The sequence below is a fragment of the Hyperoodon ampullatus genome (assembly GCF_949752795.1).
Source record: "Hyperoodon ampullatus genome assembly, chromosome: 18".
Lineage (NCBI taxonomy): Eukaryota > Metazoa > Chordata > Mammalia > Artiodactyla > Ziphiidae > Hyperoodon > Hyperoodon ampullatus.
In genome coordinates, this window is record NC_136931.1 from 54,418,518 (window position 1) to 54,434,505 (window position 15,988).

The following is a 15,988-nucleotide window of genomic DNA, read 5'->3' on the forward strand; positions in this document are numbered from 1 at the left end:
TTTGATTCCTCCTTCCTCAATTTTCCCTGCCCTCACTGCAGGGAAATTTTATGATTTTTTAATTGACTTTCTCTCTAGACCTCAGCTTGATTGGGTGATCAGTTCTCTTCAGAAGGAACTTCTTATTTTAGAACTTGTAACCTTTGCAAACCAGCCATTGCCACTTGGGCCTGGCGTTCCCCAGCGGGTGTTTTGGTGTCCAGCAATGACAAGAACTGCTGAGGAAGAGACAGCCACAGGGAAATGGGTTCCGATAATGGGGCAGCAGCTGAGTGCTTGTTGATTTGCTACTGTCATAACCACAAATGTTTAAAAATAATTTGTGGGGCGGGAGGAAGAAAAAAGCAGTGGGTTTTGTTGTGTTTCTTTTTTTGTTTGTTTTTTTTCTGGTGCCACTGCCTTATCAGAGGTACAAAACGCAGACCACAGTCATTCAGAAAGGAAGAAGGCACTGCCGTGCAGAGAAGAGAGGTGAGGGAAAGGGCAGAAGTGACCCATAAGTGCAGTTCTGGGCTTTTCCGCCGTCAGCAGGTGTAGAGTCTGGTCAGAGAACCAGCTGTGTTGAGGCTCACGCTCCACTCCTCAACCTAAAAAAGAGGCATAACCCCAAGTCCGCCACATAGGGTCACAGGGATTAAATGATGGCCAGGCACATCTTGTGCATTAGTAATTGTTGATTAAGTGCTTTGTATCCATCGTGATCACATTACATCTTCACAGCACCCTCGTGAGAGCAGACCTACTATGATCACGTCATTTTCACAGGAGGAAATTGAGTCTTGGAGAAGCTAAGTCATTTGTCACCAAACCTAGTAAGTGTTTAAGCATTGCCCAATACCCCGTCTCTCAAAGCGCTCAGTCAGACTTTAATTATTAGCCTTACTAATACTAATAGCATTATGTCCATTGTTAAAGTCTGAACCTCACAAGAGCCCTGTGACATTTTCTTATTCCACTTTTGCAGATGGGAAACTGAGACCCACCGAGACCAGATTGTAATAATGGGCAACACTGTCAGCAACCTGCCTTGTTTTCTTCTTTGCAGGCCCACATCTCCCCCACCCCCACAGTAGCCTATGTTTGAGCTGTTCTCGGGCCCCAAGCCCAGCTGCAATTCTTGTTTAAAGCCTCACATCTTTTCTCTGACTGTCAGACAACAGTCACGGGAATGTCCTGTGCCATCTTCCCTGGGTAAGAGCGGTTGGCAGAGAGCAGCAGATGCCCAGAGTCAAGGTCATGTGCCACTCAAGTGCTGGCCTGGAGAAAAGACCCTGTCTCTCTGCTGCTTGTGACCAGGCAGGGTGAGTGTGAATGGAAAGGGCTTTGTCAGAATAGCTCTGTAAGCGGAGGGTGCGGCTGGCAAAGCTAGTAGATAGGGGCCCTTGCAGTAGGGGACCAGCGATCTCCATACTTGGCCTCTACATCATCTGCCTCTGCATTTTAGAATGTTTTTGTCCCGTTCTCTTTGTAAATTGCAGACTTTTCAGAATGTTCCACCTTATTTAAATAAACAAATACATTTATTTATTTATTTTTGGCTGCATTGGGTCTTCGTTGCTGCGCGTGGGCTTTTCTCTAGTTGCGGCGAGCGGGGGCTACACTTTGTTGACGTGCCGGTGCTTCTCATTGCCGTGGCTTCTCTTGTTGTGGAGCACGGGCTCTAGACGCGTGGGCTCAGTAGTTGTGGCATGCGGGCTTAGATGCTTTGTGGCATGTGGGATCTTCCTGGACCAGGGATAGAACTGTGTCCCCTGCATTGGCAGGCGAATTCTTAACCACTGCTTTGCCAGGGAAGTCTGGAATGTTCCACTTTAAAGGTGAGAGTCAAGCTTGGGAATCATTAGACTTTTTTTTTTTTTTTTTTTTAAGAGGAGAACTAGAATATTTGGTCAGACTAGAGTCTGAATGCGTGGTTTGCATTATTCCAAACTGGTGGACTCTGAGGTGGGAAACTAAGGTCACTTAAAGTGATTTTCTTTTTTCTTTTCTTTTTTTAAACTAGCCTGTCTTCTATCTTCTCTCTGCTTCCAGGGAGGCAGTACAGCATAGAGGTTAGAAGTGTGCTGACTTTGGAGTCCATCGTGATCCTGAGCCTCAGTTTCCCACCTCTAAAATGAGGATGGTAACAATTGTACCTACTTCGTTTTTTTTTTTTTTTTTTAATTGATTTTTGGCTGCATTGGGTCTGTGTTGCTGTGGGCGGGCTTCCTCTAGTTGCGGTGAGCGGGGGCTACTCTTCGTTGCGGTGCGCGGGCTTCTCACTGCTGTGGCTTCTCTTGCTGCGGAGCACGGGCTCTAGGTGTGTGCGCTTCAGTAGTTGTGGCTCGTGGGCTCTAGAGCGCAGGCTCAGTAGTTGTGCGCGGGCTTAGTTGCTCCGCGGCGTGTGGGATCTTCCCAGACCAGGGCTCGAACCCGTGTCCCCTGCATTGGCAGGCGGATTCTTAACCACTGTGCCATCAGGGAAGCCCTAATTCATTCTATTTTATTTTACATAGGAGAGCTCATTCTGAATATAGGCTATTTATGCCCCCGCTTTTTTTAAACCTAAGTGCTATTAAAATTTTTCAATGTGACTAAAAACTGCTTAAACATAATTTTAATAGCTGAATAATATTCCATTCTGTCAGTTTATCATGTTTCATGTAATCATCGTGTTATTGGATATGAAATTATTTCCAGATTTTTTGAAATATGCATAAATAACATGGCAGCGACCGCTTACACATAATTAAATCACTGGCCGAGGAGCATGACCTTTTGTAAAGATCCTCGATACCACATCTTCACATGGTTTGTGAGCATCCTCACTGCCGCCAGCTCTGGGTGACAGAGCCAGTCCCTCTGCGTCTCGCTCAGGTTGAGTAATCGTGGTCTTTCATTTGGTAGGCAAAAACTGGCAGCTCATTTCTGAGAAGTAGGACTTTCCTTTCTCCCATCAACAACTTTCACCCAGCTGCCCGAGGTTCTTTTCAGAAGAGAGTGAGCTGTAAATAACAGGAGGCAACTTTCTTTCTCTGTTTTGAGCTGATGTGTGACGAGATCAGAGACTGGCCTTCATAGGAGAGGTCAAAGTGTGGCCAGGACTTGGTGCTTAGAAGGGGTGTTTCAGAAAAAGTCTTCAGGGGAGGCCAGTCTGGAGGTGAAGTTCTCTGGAGAAAGAGGTCAAAGGATTGTGTGGCCGTGGTGACAGATGGGGGCTTATGCGAGTGCCCTCCGTGGATTGTGAGCTCTGCCTTCTGGGTCCCCAGCACAGCTCAGCACAGGCGGTGGGGGTGGAGTGCAGGTGCTCAGAAATGTTTGTGGATGAAAAAGTGAATGAATGAGTATATGCACATGCATAATTTTAAGCTTCTGGGTTACAGGGAAAAACTAAGAGTGAAGTAGATGAAGGGGGGAGTGGTGTGGAGCTGAGCTGAGCAGATGGCCAGACGCCGCAAGAGGTGAGAGGCTGAGAGCCAGCAGAACTCCTGGTGGCTTCCTGGAAATGCCCCGCCTTCCTCAGTCCAGCTGTGTCCCTCCTCTGAGGTTCACCCCCGTGGGCTGGCAGTTCTGTACCTTTAGCCCTCAGATACAGCTTTGAAAGCCAGGCTTCTATCTTGTTTCCCTCTTGAAGGCAGATGTGGTACACTGTCTATCTTTTTTTTGTTTCTTGCTGGACATTCCATGTTAAGCATGTTTGTAAATAGTTGATAAGAAAAACAGATCCATCCTCGGTATCTTGAGGACTCCATTCAATTTGATGAGTAATAGAGCAGGCCTGGTTAGGCTCTGCGAGGGCCTTGTGTCGCTTTGTTGTGAGCCTTCTCCCCACCCGTGTGATGATTTTCCTTCCTTCTCCAAACATTGAAGCTTCCCGTGGAACAGATACTTTCTCAGTGCCTACTATGGGGCAAGCCCTGTGCTAGGCATTAAGTAGATAATAGTGAACAAAACAGATACGGTCTCTGCCCCACAGAGCACCAAAATCTGGTGGAGGAGACAAGTCCGTCCTTGTACAAGTGAATTTACACAGATGACTGTAAAATCACAAATTGAGATTAAGACCCTGAGGGAAAGAACAGGGTGCGGGGAATAAAGAGTATAGTTCAGAGCCGAGGCGCTGTAGTCCCCGGAGCTCACTGCTGAGTCAGTGGTGGTCACACGAGGAATCACAGCATGAACAAGTGTGTCAGCTCCTCTAAGGGCCATCCGTGCAAGCTGGATTTATGGAGATGTGGACAAGCAGTGGCAGTTCTGGAGTAGCGCCATTTACCTGATGCTTACCTGGCACCGTCCGAGGTGCTTTACGTCTATCAGTTCCCTTAATCCTTAAGCCCCTTAATAAGGTCAGTGCTCTTACGATTCCCATTTCACAGAGGAGGCTCAGGGTCGTTGTCACTTGTCCAGGGTCACAGTAAGCAGAAGAGGGGGTCCAGAGCTGTGCTCCTCGCTGCTGCACGCTGCTGCCTGTGGATTCCCAGGCTCCCCAGGCCTAGGAAGGGCTTTGCGGAGAGAAGGCGCAGCAGGCAAGCAGGCAAGCTGACAAGCAGCGTGTGAGCAGGCTGAGGGTGAGAGGTGGGGAGGCTCAGCATCTGGGGCCGGGGGACCTGTGAAGGTGAGGTGGTTCCGCCCACTGGGGAGGGGGCTTGGCGGGCTGCTTGGCGGAACCACTGCCTTCTGCCCGATCACGCTCCCTCAGCGCGCCTTTTCTAGTTCCCACCTTTTGTTATTTCATATGTAGTTTTTGTTTGTCACCCTCACGAAATGCTCTGAGAGGCAGACCGTGCAATTTGCTCTCCCCTGCCCAGCTCAGGGCCCGGCACAGAGTCGGTGCTCGCTACGTATTCAGTGTGAGACCTAGCGTCTTGCCTGAGCACATAAGCTACCGGCTAAGAGGATAACTCTATTTTTCATTTTCTTGGAAGTTTATGTCACCCAGGAGTGGATCTGATTTCCAGGCCATTCCCAGAGATAATGAGTCGCCATTAAGTGAGCCACTTTGGGGAGAATGGGTGGGGAGCACCAGAGAGATGGGGATGGTGTCTGGCACAGAGCAGCTTTAGGCGTCAGCCAGGCAATTTTATATAGATTTGACTTTGTCTCAGTTGAACTGTTTTGGGAAACAGCAGTTGGGTTGGAGCTAGTTTGCAACATTGATTTCATTTTTTTCCTATAAAAATACTGGAGTCTTTGGATGGCCTTAGTGATTATGCTAAATATAATCATGCCATTTAAATGCAATAAGAAATGTTTAGAAAGAAATAGAGTGATTAATAACGTTGCTTCCCAAATTCCCAAATATAACACTAATCTGGTATTCTGATTCAGATTAAATTTGAATTTGAGTTAATTTCTTTTTGCAAAAGTAGTAGTTTATTCACACGTACGCAGTTTTTCTTCTAATCCATGAAAAGGTGCTTGGTTTCCCCTTTTCAAAGTTTGTCTTCTCTGTTACATGGGCAAGTCCTGAACTATAGCAGAGACCCCAGCCTATCCTCTGTAACGGTGAATGTCATCCCCCCCGGACTTCTGCAACCTGAGTTAATTAAAAGGTGCAGATGAAGTTAATCAAGTTTGGAACTCTTATTTTGTGCAGTGTTTTAATATGTTTCATTGAGTCATCTTTTGGCATCCCTGACCGTATTTGATCTTCATGGAATAGTTTCATAATCTGGAAACTGGTGGGGAGGTGCTCTTCAGAAATGCAGAGTCAACAGTGCTATGTGTGTGTCTGGCTATTTGGGAGGGCGGACAGCAAGAACAAAGAGGAGAATTTAATAAGTGAGAAGTCGTCCGGGGCTAGGGTCAGTTCTGAGGCTGCTGCCCGTCTAGAACACTGGGCTTCTTCCCACACCCCCTCCACCCCTGCTAACTGGAGTGCTGACATTAGAAAAAGAGTGCAAAATACAGCCTCTGTTTGCTTTGCTGCAAATAAGTGGCTGGACTGACTGGCCCCCTTCCCAGAGGCCCTGAGCGGACTTCAGATGTGGTCAGCAAGGTATCTGGACGGTGCCAGGCTGCCGGCCCACGTCCAGGCGGCCTGCACCAGGAACAGGCAAGGGGCCCAGAGAAACAGCGGGGCCAGCTGCTGGCTGCCTCTGCTCCTCCTCTGAGCGCCATCTTATTTCTTTCTGAGTTGAAACTGGTCTTACCCTCTGAAGATTGATGGGCAAGGTTTCGTATGGCTTCCACGTCCACTTCTCACCCACTGAACTAGTAACTTAAAATTAATGGACCAGGGACTTCCCTGCTGGTTCAGTGGTTAAGAATCTGCCTGCCAATGCAGGGGACACAGGTTCGAGCCCTGGTCCGTGAAGATCCCACATGCCACGGAGCAACTAAGCCCGTGCGCCACAACTACTGAGCCTGCGCTCTAGAGCCTGCAAGCCACAGCTACTGAAGTCTGTGTGCCACAACTACTGAGCCTGCGCTCTAGAGCCCGTGAGCCACAACTACTGAGCCCACGTGCTTAGAGACCGTGCTCCGCAACAAGAGAAGCCACAGCAATGAGAAGCCTGCTCGCCACAACTAGAGAAAGCCTGTGCGCAGCAACAAGGACCCAACTCAGCAATAAATAAATAAATAAATAAATAAATTAATTAATTAATTAATAAAGGACCGGTTGAGAGAGGGCAGGGCCCTGTCAGGAAAATGCATCTCACAGAAATGTTGTCAAACAGGAGTCTTCCTGAGGTGGGGGGCAAAGAGCCAGACCACTTGGAATCCTTGGGCTGCATTCCTGATGGTCCTGGCTTTCTCCTGGATCAAGAAGCACAGATTCCAAATGCCAGCATTGCCATTTCTACGCCACTACTCATTGGCGGTCCCATTGAACAAGCCGCTCAAACTCTGAACTTCAGTTTCTTCACCTGTAAAGTAGGAAGAGCATTCGGACCTACCTACCTCCCTGGGTTATTGTGGATGTAAAAGGTTTAGAATGGTGCCTGGCATAGAGTAGGCACGGTTTGTTTTGCAGTTGTTATAATTGTTTGAGTATGCTTCAAGAGCCGTGCTTCATAACCAAAAGATGAACAGTTTTGTGGTGAGGGCTGAAAAAATGATCCTCTCTCCTCTGTCCCTTGTGACAGTTGGTGCTTCTGTCCCAGTGACACAGAAATAAGAGGACTGCATGGGAGGCAGCTAGGGCGGGACTCCTGCTGCTGTCCGGCAACCTTGTTCCGTTCCCACGTGCTTGCCACTGGGCCTCGGACTGTGCATTACAAGCGGCCTGCCCTTGGCACTGCCTCCGTCATCTGCTCAGGCAACACTGGTGCACATTCTGGGTCCATCTTCTCAAGAGTGATTGACAGAATTAGAGCTGACATTTGAAACAGTCCGCTCGGAGTATCCTTTTGACTGGACTAGCAGATTTCCACGTTCCTTTGTCTTCACAGGACATTGTTGGAAAAGAGGCTTGGTGTAAACAGTGATGACCTGCCACTTCTGCAGTCTTTTCTCTACCCTGTCCCCAAATGCTTGCTTGATTGCATTTGTTTACTCCAAATTGGAATCCCAGTGACACATCTGCAAAGTTAGAAGTTGAGCTTAGGTGATGGCAGGTCTGTGTTAGCCAGCATCCAAATTGTCATCGACTTTTGAGTTGTCTGCCAAGTGGTCAGGTAGAATTGAGGGTTGTAGAAGCTGTGTTCTTGAAAATGAGAGGGGAGTAACATTCCCAGACAGCAAACAGTATTCAGAAGAGGTGTTCTGGAACCTTTTTAAGATAAAGAATAGAAAACCTCTGATGTGCAGAGCCCTATGCTGGGCACATGACAGGCGATCTTCCTCGGACACCGGCACTGAGAAAAGCATAGCCCAGAAGCAGGTTGCGTCTTCTTTTACCTGGGCCTCCACGTTTTGGGATCTTCTCAGAACACTGTGTAGCCCATTTATGAACTTCTCTCAGGCTTCAGTGGAGCCATCTGTCTTGACCCCTAAATTCCCCATCCTCCCCTGCCATCGCTTTCAGACTGCGGAGACCCAGACTCCCTTGCTCACCATCAGACCTTTGGCACGTAGGTCAGCTGCGCACACTGAATGCTCTCTCGTGCTGGTGAAGGAATGAATTCCTACTGCTTCTTGGAGGGCGGTTCTCACCGCACTGCTCGTCACCAAAACTGTTTGTGAGTCTTAAGAAAACAAAGAGAAGGACAGTGATTCCTTAGTCTGGGGCTAGTTCCAAATACTTGCGTTTTTAAAGAGCCTCACAACAATTGCCTGAGTTTTCAGTCCACCTTATCTTTTAGGGAAGAGCCCCTTGTACTGAGAGAGAGTGTAACTTGCTGGGTAAGTTCACTTTTTCAGTCAGCAAATGCTGATGAAACTTAAAGGGAAGCAGTTTGTGAACTGTGAGTGTGAGGGGCTATCCCAGGGCACCCGGGGATCTACCCATCTCTACCTCTGCTCCGAAACAGCCTGTGTGGTGTGGGAGGAGGACTGCCCTAGAGACGAGGCTCCCGGCTGACTGTCCGCCTGCCTTGGGGAGCATGTGGGGAACAAGAATGCCACCCAGCCAGCCTGCAGTGGACATCCAGACAAGGTGCTGTGGCAGTAGAAGGTGCTTGTATTTTGATCGGTCTTCTGCTCCTGCCTGTGTGTTTTCGTTTGCGCTACAATTTCAAGCCTTGTTAGGGTCTTGTTATACAGTACTGCTCATTTGCTGCCATCATCTGAACCTTTCCTCTGGTTCACATCCAGAACAAAACGTCCATTTCTGGAGGTTGACATAATGGTTGTACTAAGTAAGGGAGGTTTTGTTTGTAATGATCTGCCTGTCTGATGAGTCTGAGCACTTGGCTGGCCTTTCTGGCTGAAGCAGTTCATCCTTTGAACTGATGCCTAGAATGCATGCCTCCTCCACCTGACCTCTCTTCTGGGTCATAATAGGGCCTTTTCCCTCTGCTGGAAGTTGCCCGTACCCTTCTTCCCAGGCCCACACATGCTTCCCTCATGTTGCTTCCTCAGGGAACCTTTACTTGACGGCACCCTATAGAGGATGTCACATCCTCTGTTGTACTGTCATGGCACTCATCACAGTAATTTTAGTCATTTTTGCAATATTTGATTACCTTTCTGACTATATTTGTTGAATAAATGAAAAGTATTACCTTTCACTTGGCCCACATTTTAATTTTTATATATTTATTTATTTATTTATTTATTTTTGGCTGCATCGTGTCTTTGTTGTTGCATGTGGGCTTTCTCTAGTTGCGGCATGTGGGGGCTACTCTTCGTTGTGGTGTGCGGGCTCCTCATTGCAGTGGCTTCTCTTGTTGAGGAGCACGGGCTCTAGGCACGCGGCCTTCAGTAGTTGTGTCACATGGGCTCAGTAGTTGTGTCTCGCAGGCTCTAGAGCGCAGGCTCAGTAGTTGTGGCGCATGGGCTTAGTTGCTCCACGACGTGGGATCTTCCCGGACCAGGGCTCGAACCCGTGTCCCCAGTGTTGGCAGGCGGATTCTTAACCACTGAGCCACCAGGGAAGCCCCCACATTTTAATTAATGTACTACTTCCTGTAGAATGAAAAAAATGTGTTTAATTATCAACATCTATAAGGATTTATTTATTTATTATTTTTATTTATTATGAAATATTTTAATTATTTATTATTATTTATTATTTTTATTTATTATTTATTATGAAAAGGCTTGCTTTTTAAAAAATTTATTTTATTGAATGAAGTATAGTTGATTTAAAATGTTGTGTTACATATATATGGAAACTAAAAAAAAACAGAAATGGTTCTGATGAACCTAGGAGCAGGGCAGGAATAAAGACACAGACGTAGAGAATGGACTGGAGGACACGGGAAGGGGGAAGGCTAAGCTGGGACGAAGAGAGAGAGTGGCATGGACATACATACACTACCAAATGTAAAATAGATAGCTAGTGGGAAGCGGCTGCATCCCACAGGGAGATCAGCTCGGTGCTCTGTGACCACCTAGAGGGGTGGGATAGGGAGGGTGAGAGGGAGGGGATATGGGGATACATGTATACATATAGCTGATTCACTTTGTTACACAGCAGAAACTAACACAACAATGTAAAGCAATTATACTCCAATAAAGATGCTAAAAATTTTCTTTAATAAATAAATAAAATGATAGTACCATAATCATTGCTAATTTATGTCAGCCTCAATTCTAATACTTTCCACTAGTCTGTGTTTAGTTGCTGTCTTGATATTGTGTTTGCAGATGGTTCTAGTCTTTAAAAGAGAATTCACCAATAAAGAGAGATGTGATGCAAAAAAAAATAGTCTTAATTTCTGCTGTACAGCAAAGTGATTCAGTTATACATATATAGACGTTCTTTTTCATATTCTTTTCCATATGGTTTATCACAGGGTATTGAATATAGTTCCCTGTGCTCTACAGTAGGACCTTGTTGTTTATCCATCCTATATATAATAGTTGGCATCTATTAATCCCAAACTCCGAATCCTTCCCTCCCCCAAACACCTTGGCAACCACAAGTCTGTTCTCTATGTCTGTGAGTCTGTTTCTATTTCATAGATAAGTTCATTTGTGTCATATTTTAGATTCCACATATAAGTGATATCATATGGTATTTGTCTTTCTCTTTCTGACTTCACTCAGTATGATAATCTCTGCGTCCATCCATGTTGCTGCAAATGGCTTTATTTCATTTTTTTAATAAATAAATTTATTTATTTACTTATTTATTTATTTATGGCTGCGTTGGGTCTTCGTTACTGTGCGCAGGCTTTCTCTAGTTGCGGTGAGCGGGGGCTACTCTTGGTTGCAGTACGCGGGCTTCTCATTGTGGTGGCTTCTCTTGTTGTGGAGCACGGGCTCTAGGTGCGTGGGCTTCTGTAGTTGTGGCGCGTGGGCTCAGTAGTTGTGGCGCACAGGTTTAGTTGCTCCGCAGCATGTGGGATCTTCCTGGACCAGGGCTCGAACCTGTGTCCCCCACATCAGCAGGCGGATTCTTAACCACTGCACCACCTATTTCATTCTTTTTATGGCTGAGTAGTATTCCATTGTATATATATATATACCACCTCTTTTTTATCCATTCATCTGTCGATGGACCTTTAGGTTGTTCCCATGTCTTGGCTATTGTGAATAGTGCTGCTGTGAACATAGGGATGCATGTGTCTTTTTATTTTTATTTATTTATTTTTTTTTTGCGGTAGGCGGGCCTCTCACTGTTGTGGCCTCTCCCCTTGTGGAGCACAGGCTCCGGAGCACAGGCTCAGTGGCCATGGCTCACGGGCCCAGCCGCTCCGCGGCATGCAGGATCCTCCCAGACCGGGGCACGAACCCGTGTCCCCTGCATCGGCAGGCGGACTCTCAACCACTGCGCCACCAGGGAAGCCCGCATGTGTCTTTTTGAATTATAGTTTTGTCTGGATATATGCCTAGGAGTGGGATTGCTGGATCATATGGCAACTCTGTTTTTAGTTTTTTGAGGAACCTTCACACTGTTCTCCATAATGGCTGCACCAGTTTACATTCCCACCAACAGTATAGGAGGATTCCCTTTTCTCCACACCCTCTTCAGCATTTGTTATTTGTAGATTTTTTTTTTATGATGGCCATTCTGACCCGTGTGAGGTGGTACCTTATTGTAGTTTTGATTTGCACTTCTCTAATAATTAGCGATGTTCATGAGCCTGTTGGCCATCTGTATGTCTTCTCTGGAGAAATGTCTGTTTAGGTCTTTGGCTCATTTTTCGATTGGGTGGTTTGTTTTTTCGTTGTTGAGTTGTATGAGCTGTTTGTATATTTTAGAAATTAAGCCATTTTTGGTCACATTATTTGCAAATATTTTCTCCCAGTCTGTAGGTTGTGAAAAGACTTGCTTTTTAACCTGTCTTCTTCCTTTCCCAGTGCTCCTGAAGTTCCGCACAGATAAAGGAAGAGATCCTAGTTCTGATACCTTTGGGGAAGATTCTGAGTTGTTGCTCCAGATTCGAAACGATGTGCTTGACTCCCTGGGTGTTAATCCTGACCTGCTTCCCGAAGACTTTGTCAGGTTGGTCTCAGCACTTATCACAGTTTAGCCTGGATTGATAAATGTCTGTTTTCAGTATTTGCCTTAATTTGGGGAGATGCTTTATTAAGACCGAAAGCCCTGAGGAGAGCCTTCTTTGCCACATTCTGCCACCTCCTGTGGCCCTCTGTCCTTCTGTTGGTATAACAGCAGCATATGAAAAATCGAGGTGACCTTGTACGTGTGCAGGTATAACTGCACGATAAATGGAGTGGCAGGGTCAGAAGAATGGGTTTATCATTTGGTAGATATTGCCCCGTTGCCCTCCATTGATGACCTATCAGTTTATTCCCTCAGCAGCAAAGGCATCCCTGTTCCCAGCATCCTCGCCCTTAGGTGCTGGGATGCTTTCACCTTAGGCGACCAGTCTTTTGCTCTTATACACAATCAGGTTTAGGATTTGGTTGGATCGGTCCAAAGGGATACTGGGTCAGGAACCCCTTCCAAGCAGTTCTGGGGTCATCTCTTTACTCTCACTCTCTTTCGGTGTATTTGGGGGACTCCCTAAACTGCTTTGCTGTGCTCCAGCTTGTAGCAGTAATACTGATGGCTAGAATTTACTGAGCAGCTGTTATAATACCAGGCATTGTGGTGGTTGCTTTCTGTACATGCTCTCTCTTGACAACAGCCCATTTTATAGGAGAGGGAAAGTTAATTTAGGGCTCAGAGAAGTTCAGTGACTAGTATGAGGTTATACAGCTAATAACAACAGCACCACGTATTGAAGACTTTCTGTGCTTTACCAACACAGCCACGTTTAATTGTTACAATAATCCTCAAAGTGTGTATTATTATTTTCCCATGAGTTAAATGAAGAAACTAAGGCTCAGAAAGATAGTCACTTGTCCAAGGTTTTAGTAAGTAGCCAACCAAGATCTCACCACACTGCTAATCGCTGGTAACAGCACAGTACCTTGGTTCCTTTTCAGCAATAAAGTGAATCGGAGTCCCTTCGTTCCCTAGTCCTTTCCTTCTTCACTCGTGGCTGGGAGCCCCGCTTAGACACTAGCAAACCTCAGCCGATTTAAGACCAGCAGTGGGCTTTTAATCCCCTGCCGGGCCCTCAGCCAGAAAGAGGCAGCTGTCTACAGGTGCTTTTGTAAATTAGCACTGGGAGGTCGGGGCTGATGACACTGCAGGCTGGGATGGGGTCCCTGTTTTGGGCTAACAGTGGGCACACTTCTCTTGGTGGAGGAGCAAGTGGTGCCTGCTCTGCGCTTCATGGCAGGAGGCGGGCAGGCTCTGCAGGGCTCCAGATTCAGTAGACGTAGCCAGGCCGCAGGGCCGCCGAGCACACCCAGTGCCGCGTGCCGGGCCTGAGTGTGCCGCCGAGTGACTGATTTGGATGTTTAGAGTGATGAACGGCCTGCCTCTGCATCGCCAGCCGGTGGCAGAGGCCCTGCTTCCCAGAAGGAGAAAGCCACAGCCTAACTGCTAACAGCTGGACTAGCTGCCGGCTAGTTTCCTCTCCAAAGTGTCCCCCCCTACCCGCTTGCAGAAACCACTTTCCCGTGACTACGCCTCGTGTGCTCAGGCGCTCCCTCTCTATTGCCTTTTAAGTAAGAGGTGGTTGACGGCCTCTCGAAGTCCGTCTGTGGCTGGTGGAGATGAGGCTGGTGGAGATGGGGTAGGGATGCGGCAAGGAAATGAGCCGCCGTCTGGCAGCTGAGCTACCCTCACAAATTACCCATTGCCAGCTCCGAGCAGGGTGCGCTTACTTGAGTAGGGGAATGCTGTGCCCAAGTCTCCATTTCCCTCATCTGTCTGTGATCTGCTTGTCCTGTCCCTTCATGTTCTGTTATTTATTCTCTTTTCAGAGAGCTTTATTGCTTTTCTGATTATGAAAGTAACAGATGCCCATTGCCAGGAAATATAAAAGGGAAGAAAAGGATCATCCATAGTCCTCCCAGTGAGAAGTAGCCACTGCTAACTTGGGGTTTAATTTGGGGGTTTAGCCTCACAGACATCAGTACGTGTATTTATTCAGGTTTTTTTCTCTTTTTAAATATCAAAATGAGATTGTACTTTTCATGTGATAGCCTTCTTTTTCCAGCATATCATGGACTTGTTTGTGTCACAAATACAGATCCATAACTTCACTTGTGCTGCATAATGTTTCATTGTCTGCCATATGGTTATTTATTTAGCCATTACCTTATTGGTGGGTATGTGAGTTATTTATAGTTTTTCACTATTATAAACACTTGTGATGAACATTCATAATTTGTATGTGTAATATAACTTTTACTGTTTAAAAAAAAATTTTTTATTGTGGTGAAATACACACAACATAAATTATGCCGTTTTAACCGTTCGTAAATGGACGGGTCAGTGGCATTAAGTACATTCACGTGGTTGTGCCCCGTCACTGTTACCATCTCCGGTATTTTTCATCATCCCAAACTGGAACTCTGTCCCTGTCAGACTCTAACTTCCCACTGTGCTGCCCCAGCCCCTGGTAACCTCTATTCTTCTTTCTGTCTCTATGAATTCGATTGTTCTACGTATCTTGTATAAGTGGAATTATACAATATTTGTCCTTTTGTGAACTTACTGGTTTTTAAGTTTCAGAGATAATATATATATTATGGAAAAATCAGATAGTGTGGAATAAATTCAAAGATGAAAATGAGGAGGAGTGGAGGCACAGACTATTGGGTATAAGATAGGCTCAAGGATGTATTGTACAACACAGGGAATATAGCCAATATTTATTTATTTATTTTTGGCTGCACCATGTGTAGCTAATATTTTGTAATAAATGAATAGAAAGTAACCTTTAAAAATTTTATTAAAATTTTAAAAAACAATTTAGAAAGAGGAAAATGAAAATTACTCATAATTCCATTAACCAGAGAAAATCACTGAATATGTTATTATATTTTCTTATATATTTTCTATCAGAGAATATTCATATTCTAACATATTCATTGTTAGTAAGCGTGGTGGGAAAAGGTACAATCTTTGAAGGAGGCAGTTTGGAAATAAGTATCGAGAGTCATTTAAGTGCTCCCTCTTTAGCCCAGTAATTCTGCTCCTTGGTAATGAGAATATACCCGAAAGAAATAATGTGAGCAAATACTTATGTACAGAAGATATTCATTATCATATTTATAAGAAAGAGAAATTGGAAAGGCATCAGAGAGTTAATATTACAGAGCAAATGCAAATACACGGATTAAAAATGATATGAAAAATGTCAAGCATACAGAAAAACGGAAAGAATAGTGAACGGTAGTAAACATCCATGTACCACTCAGTTAGATTCAGTTGTTAATATTTTGCTTTTTTATTGGGGAGGGGGGCAGAATGATGACATGATGCTTAAGAGTGCATCAGAGTTCATCTGTCGCGTTTGGTTCTGTGCTGCTTTTAATCTGGGAGTTGGCAAACTGTGGCTTGCCACCTGCTTTTGTAAATAAAGTTTTATTCCACACCTACTCATTTGTGTATTATTTGTGACAGCTTTTGTAGAGTTTTTTTTTTTTTGTTTGTTTTTTTTTTTTTAATCTTATTTATTTACTTTTCGCTGGGTCAGGTCTTAGTTGCAACATGCCGGATCTTCGTTGTGGGTTCTTTTGTTGTAGCACACGAGCATAGTTGCCCCGCAGCATGTGGGATCTTAGTTCCCCAACCAGGGATCGAACCCGTGTCCCCTCATTGGAAGGCAGATTCTTTACCACTGGACCACCAGGGAAGTCCCTGTAGAGTTTTTACAAAGAGTTTAAACAGAGACCATATGGCCTATAAAGCCAAAAAATTATTTGGCTTTAAAGCAGAATGTTAATGTCTGGTTCTTTACAAAGAAAGTTTTCCAACTCCTGATCTAGAAGAGTTTACCACCTTTTTTTTTTTTTTTTTTTTTTTTAGGAGTCCAGGCCAGTTACATTGTAGAATATCCCATATTCTGAACTTGTCTGATTATGTCTTGAGATGATGCTTGTTTTTGTCTTGTTTAGTTTTTATTATTTAGACTTATACAGTGAAATTCCG

General features: G+C 45.4%; 1 protein-coding gene across 1 annotated transcript in view; it reads left to right on the forward strand.

Annotated features, from left to right (window-relative positions):
* Positions 1 to 15,988, forward strand: part of SAE1 (SUMO1 activating enzyme subunit 1) — a gene marked incomplete at its 5' end in the record, with an annotated part of 68,964 nt that overhangs the window by 44,627 nt on the left and 8,349 nt on the right. The window contains one exon of the mRNA XM_079724441.1: positions 11,833 to 11,977. Within this exon, the coding sequence (XP_079580567.1) occupies positions 11,833 to 11,977 (145 nt within the window). The remainder of the gene's footprint in view (positions 1 to 11,832; positions 11,978 to 15,988) is intronic.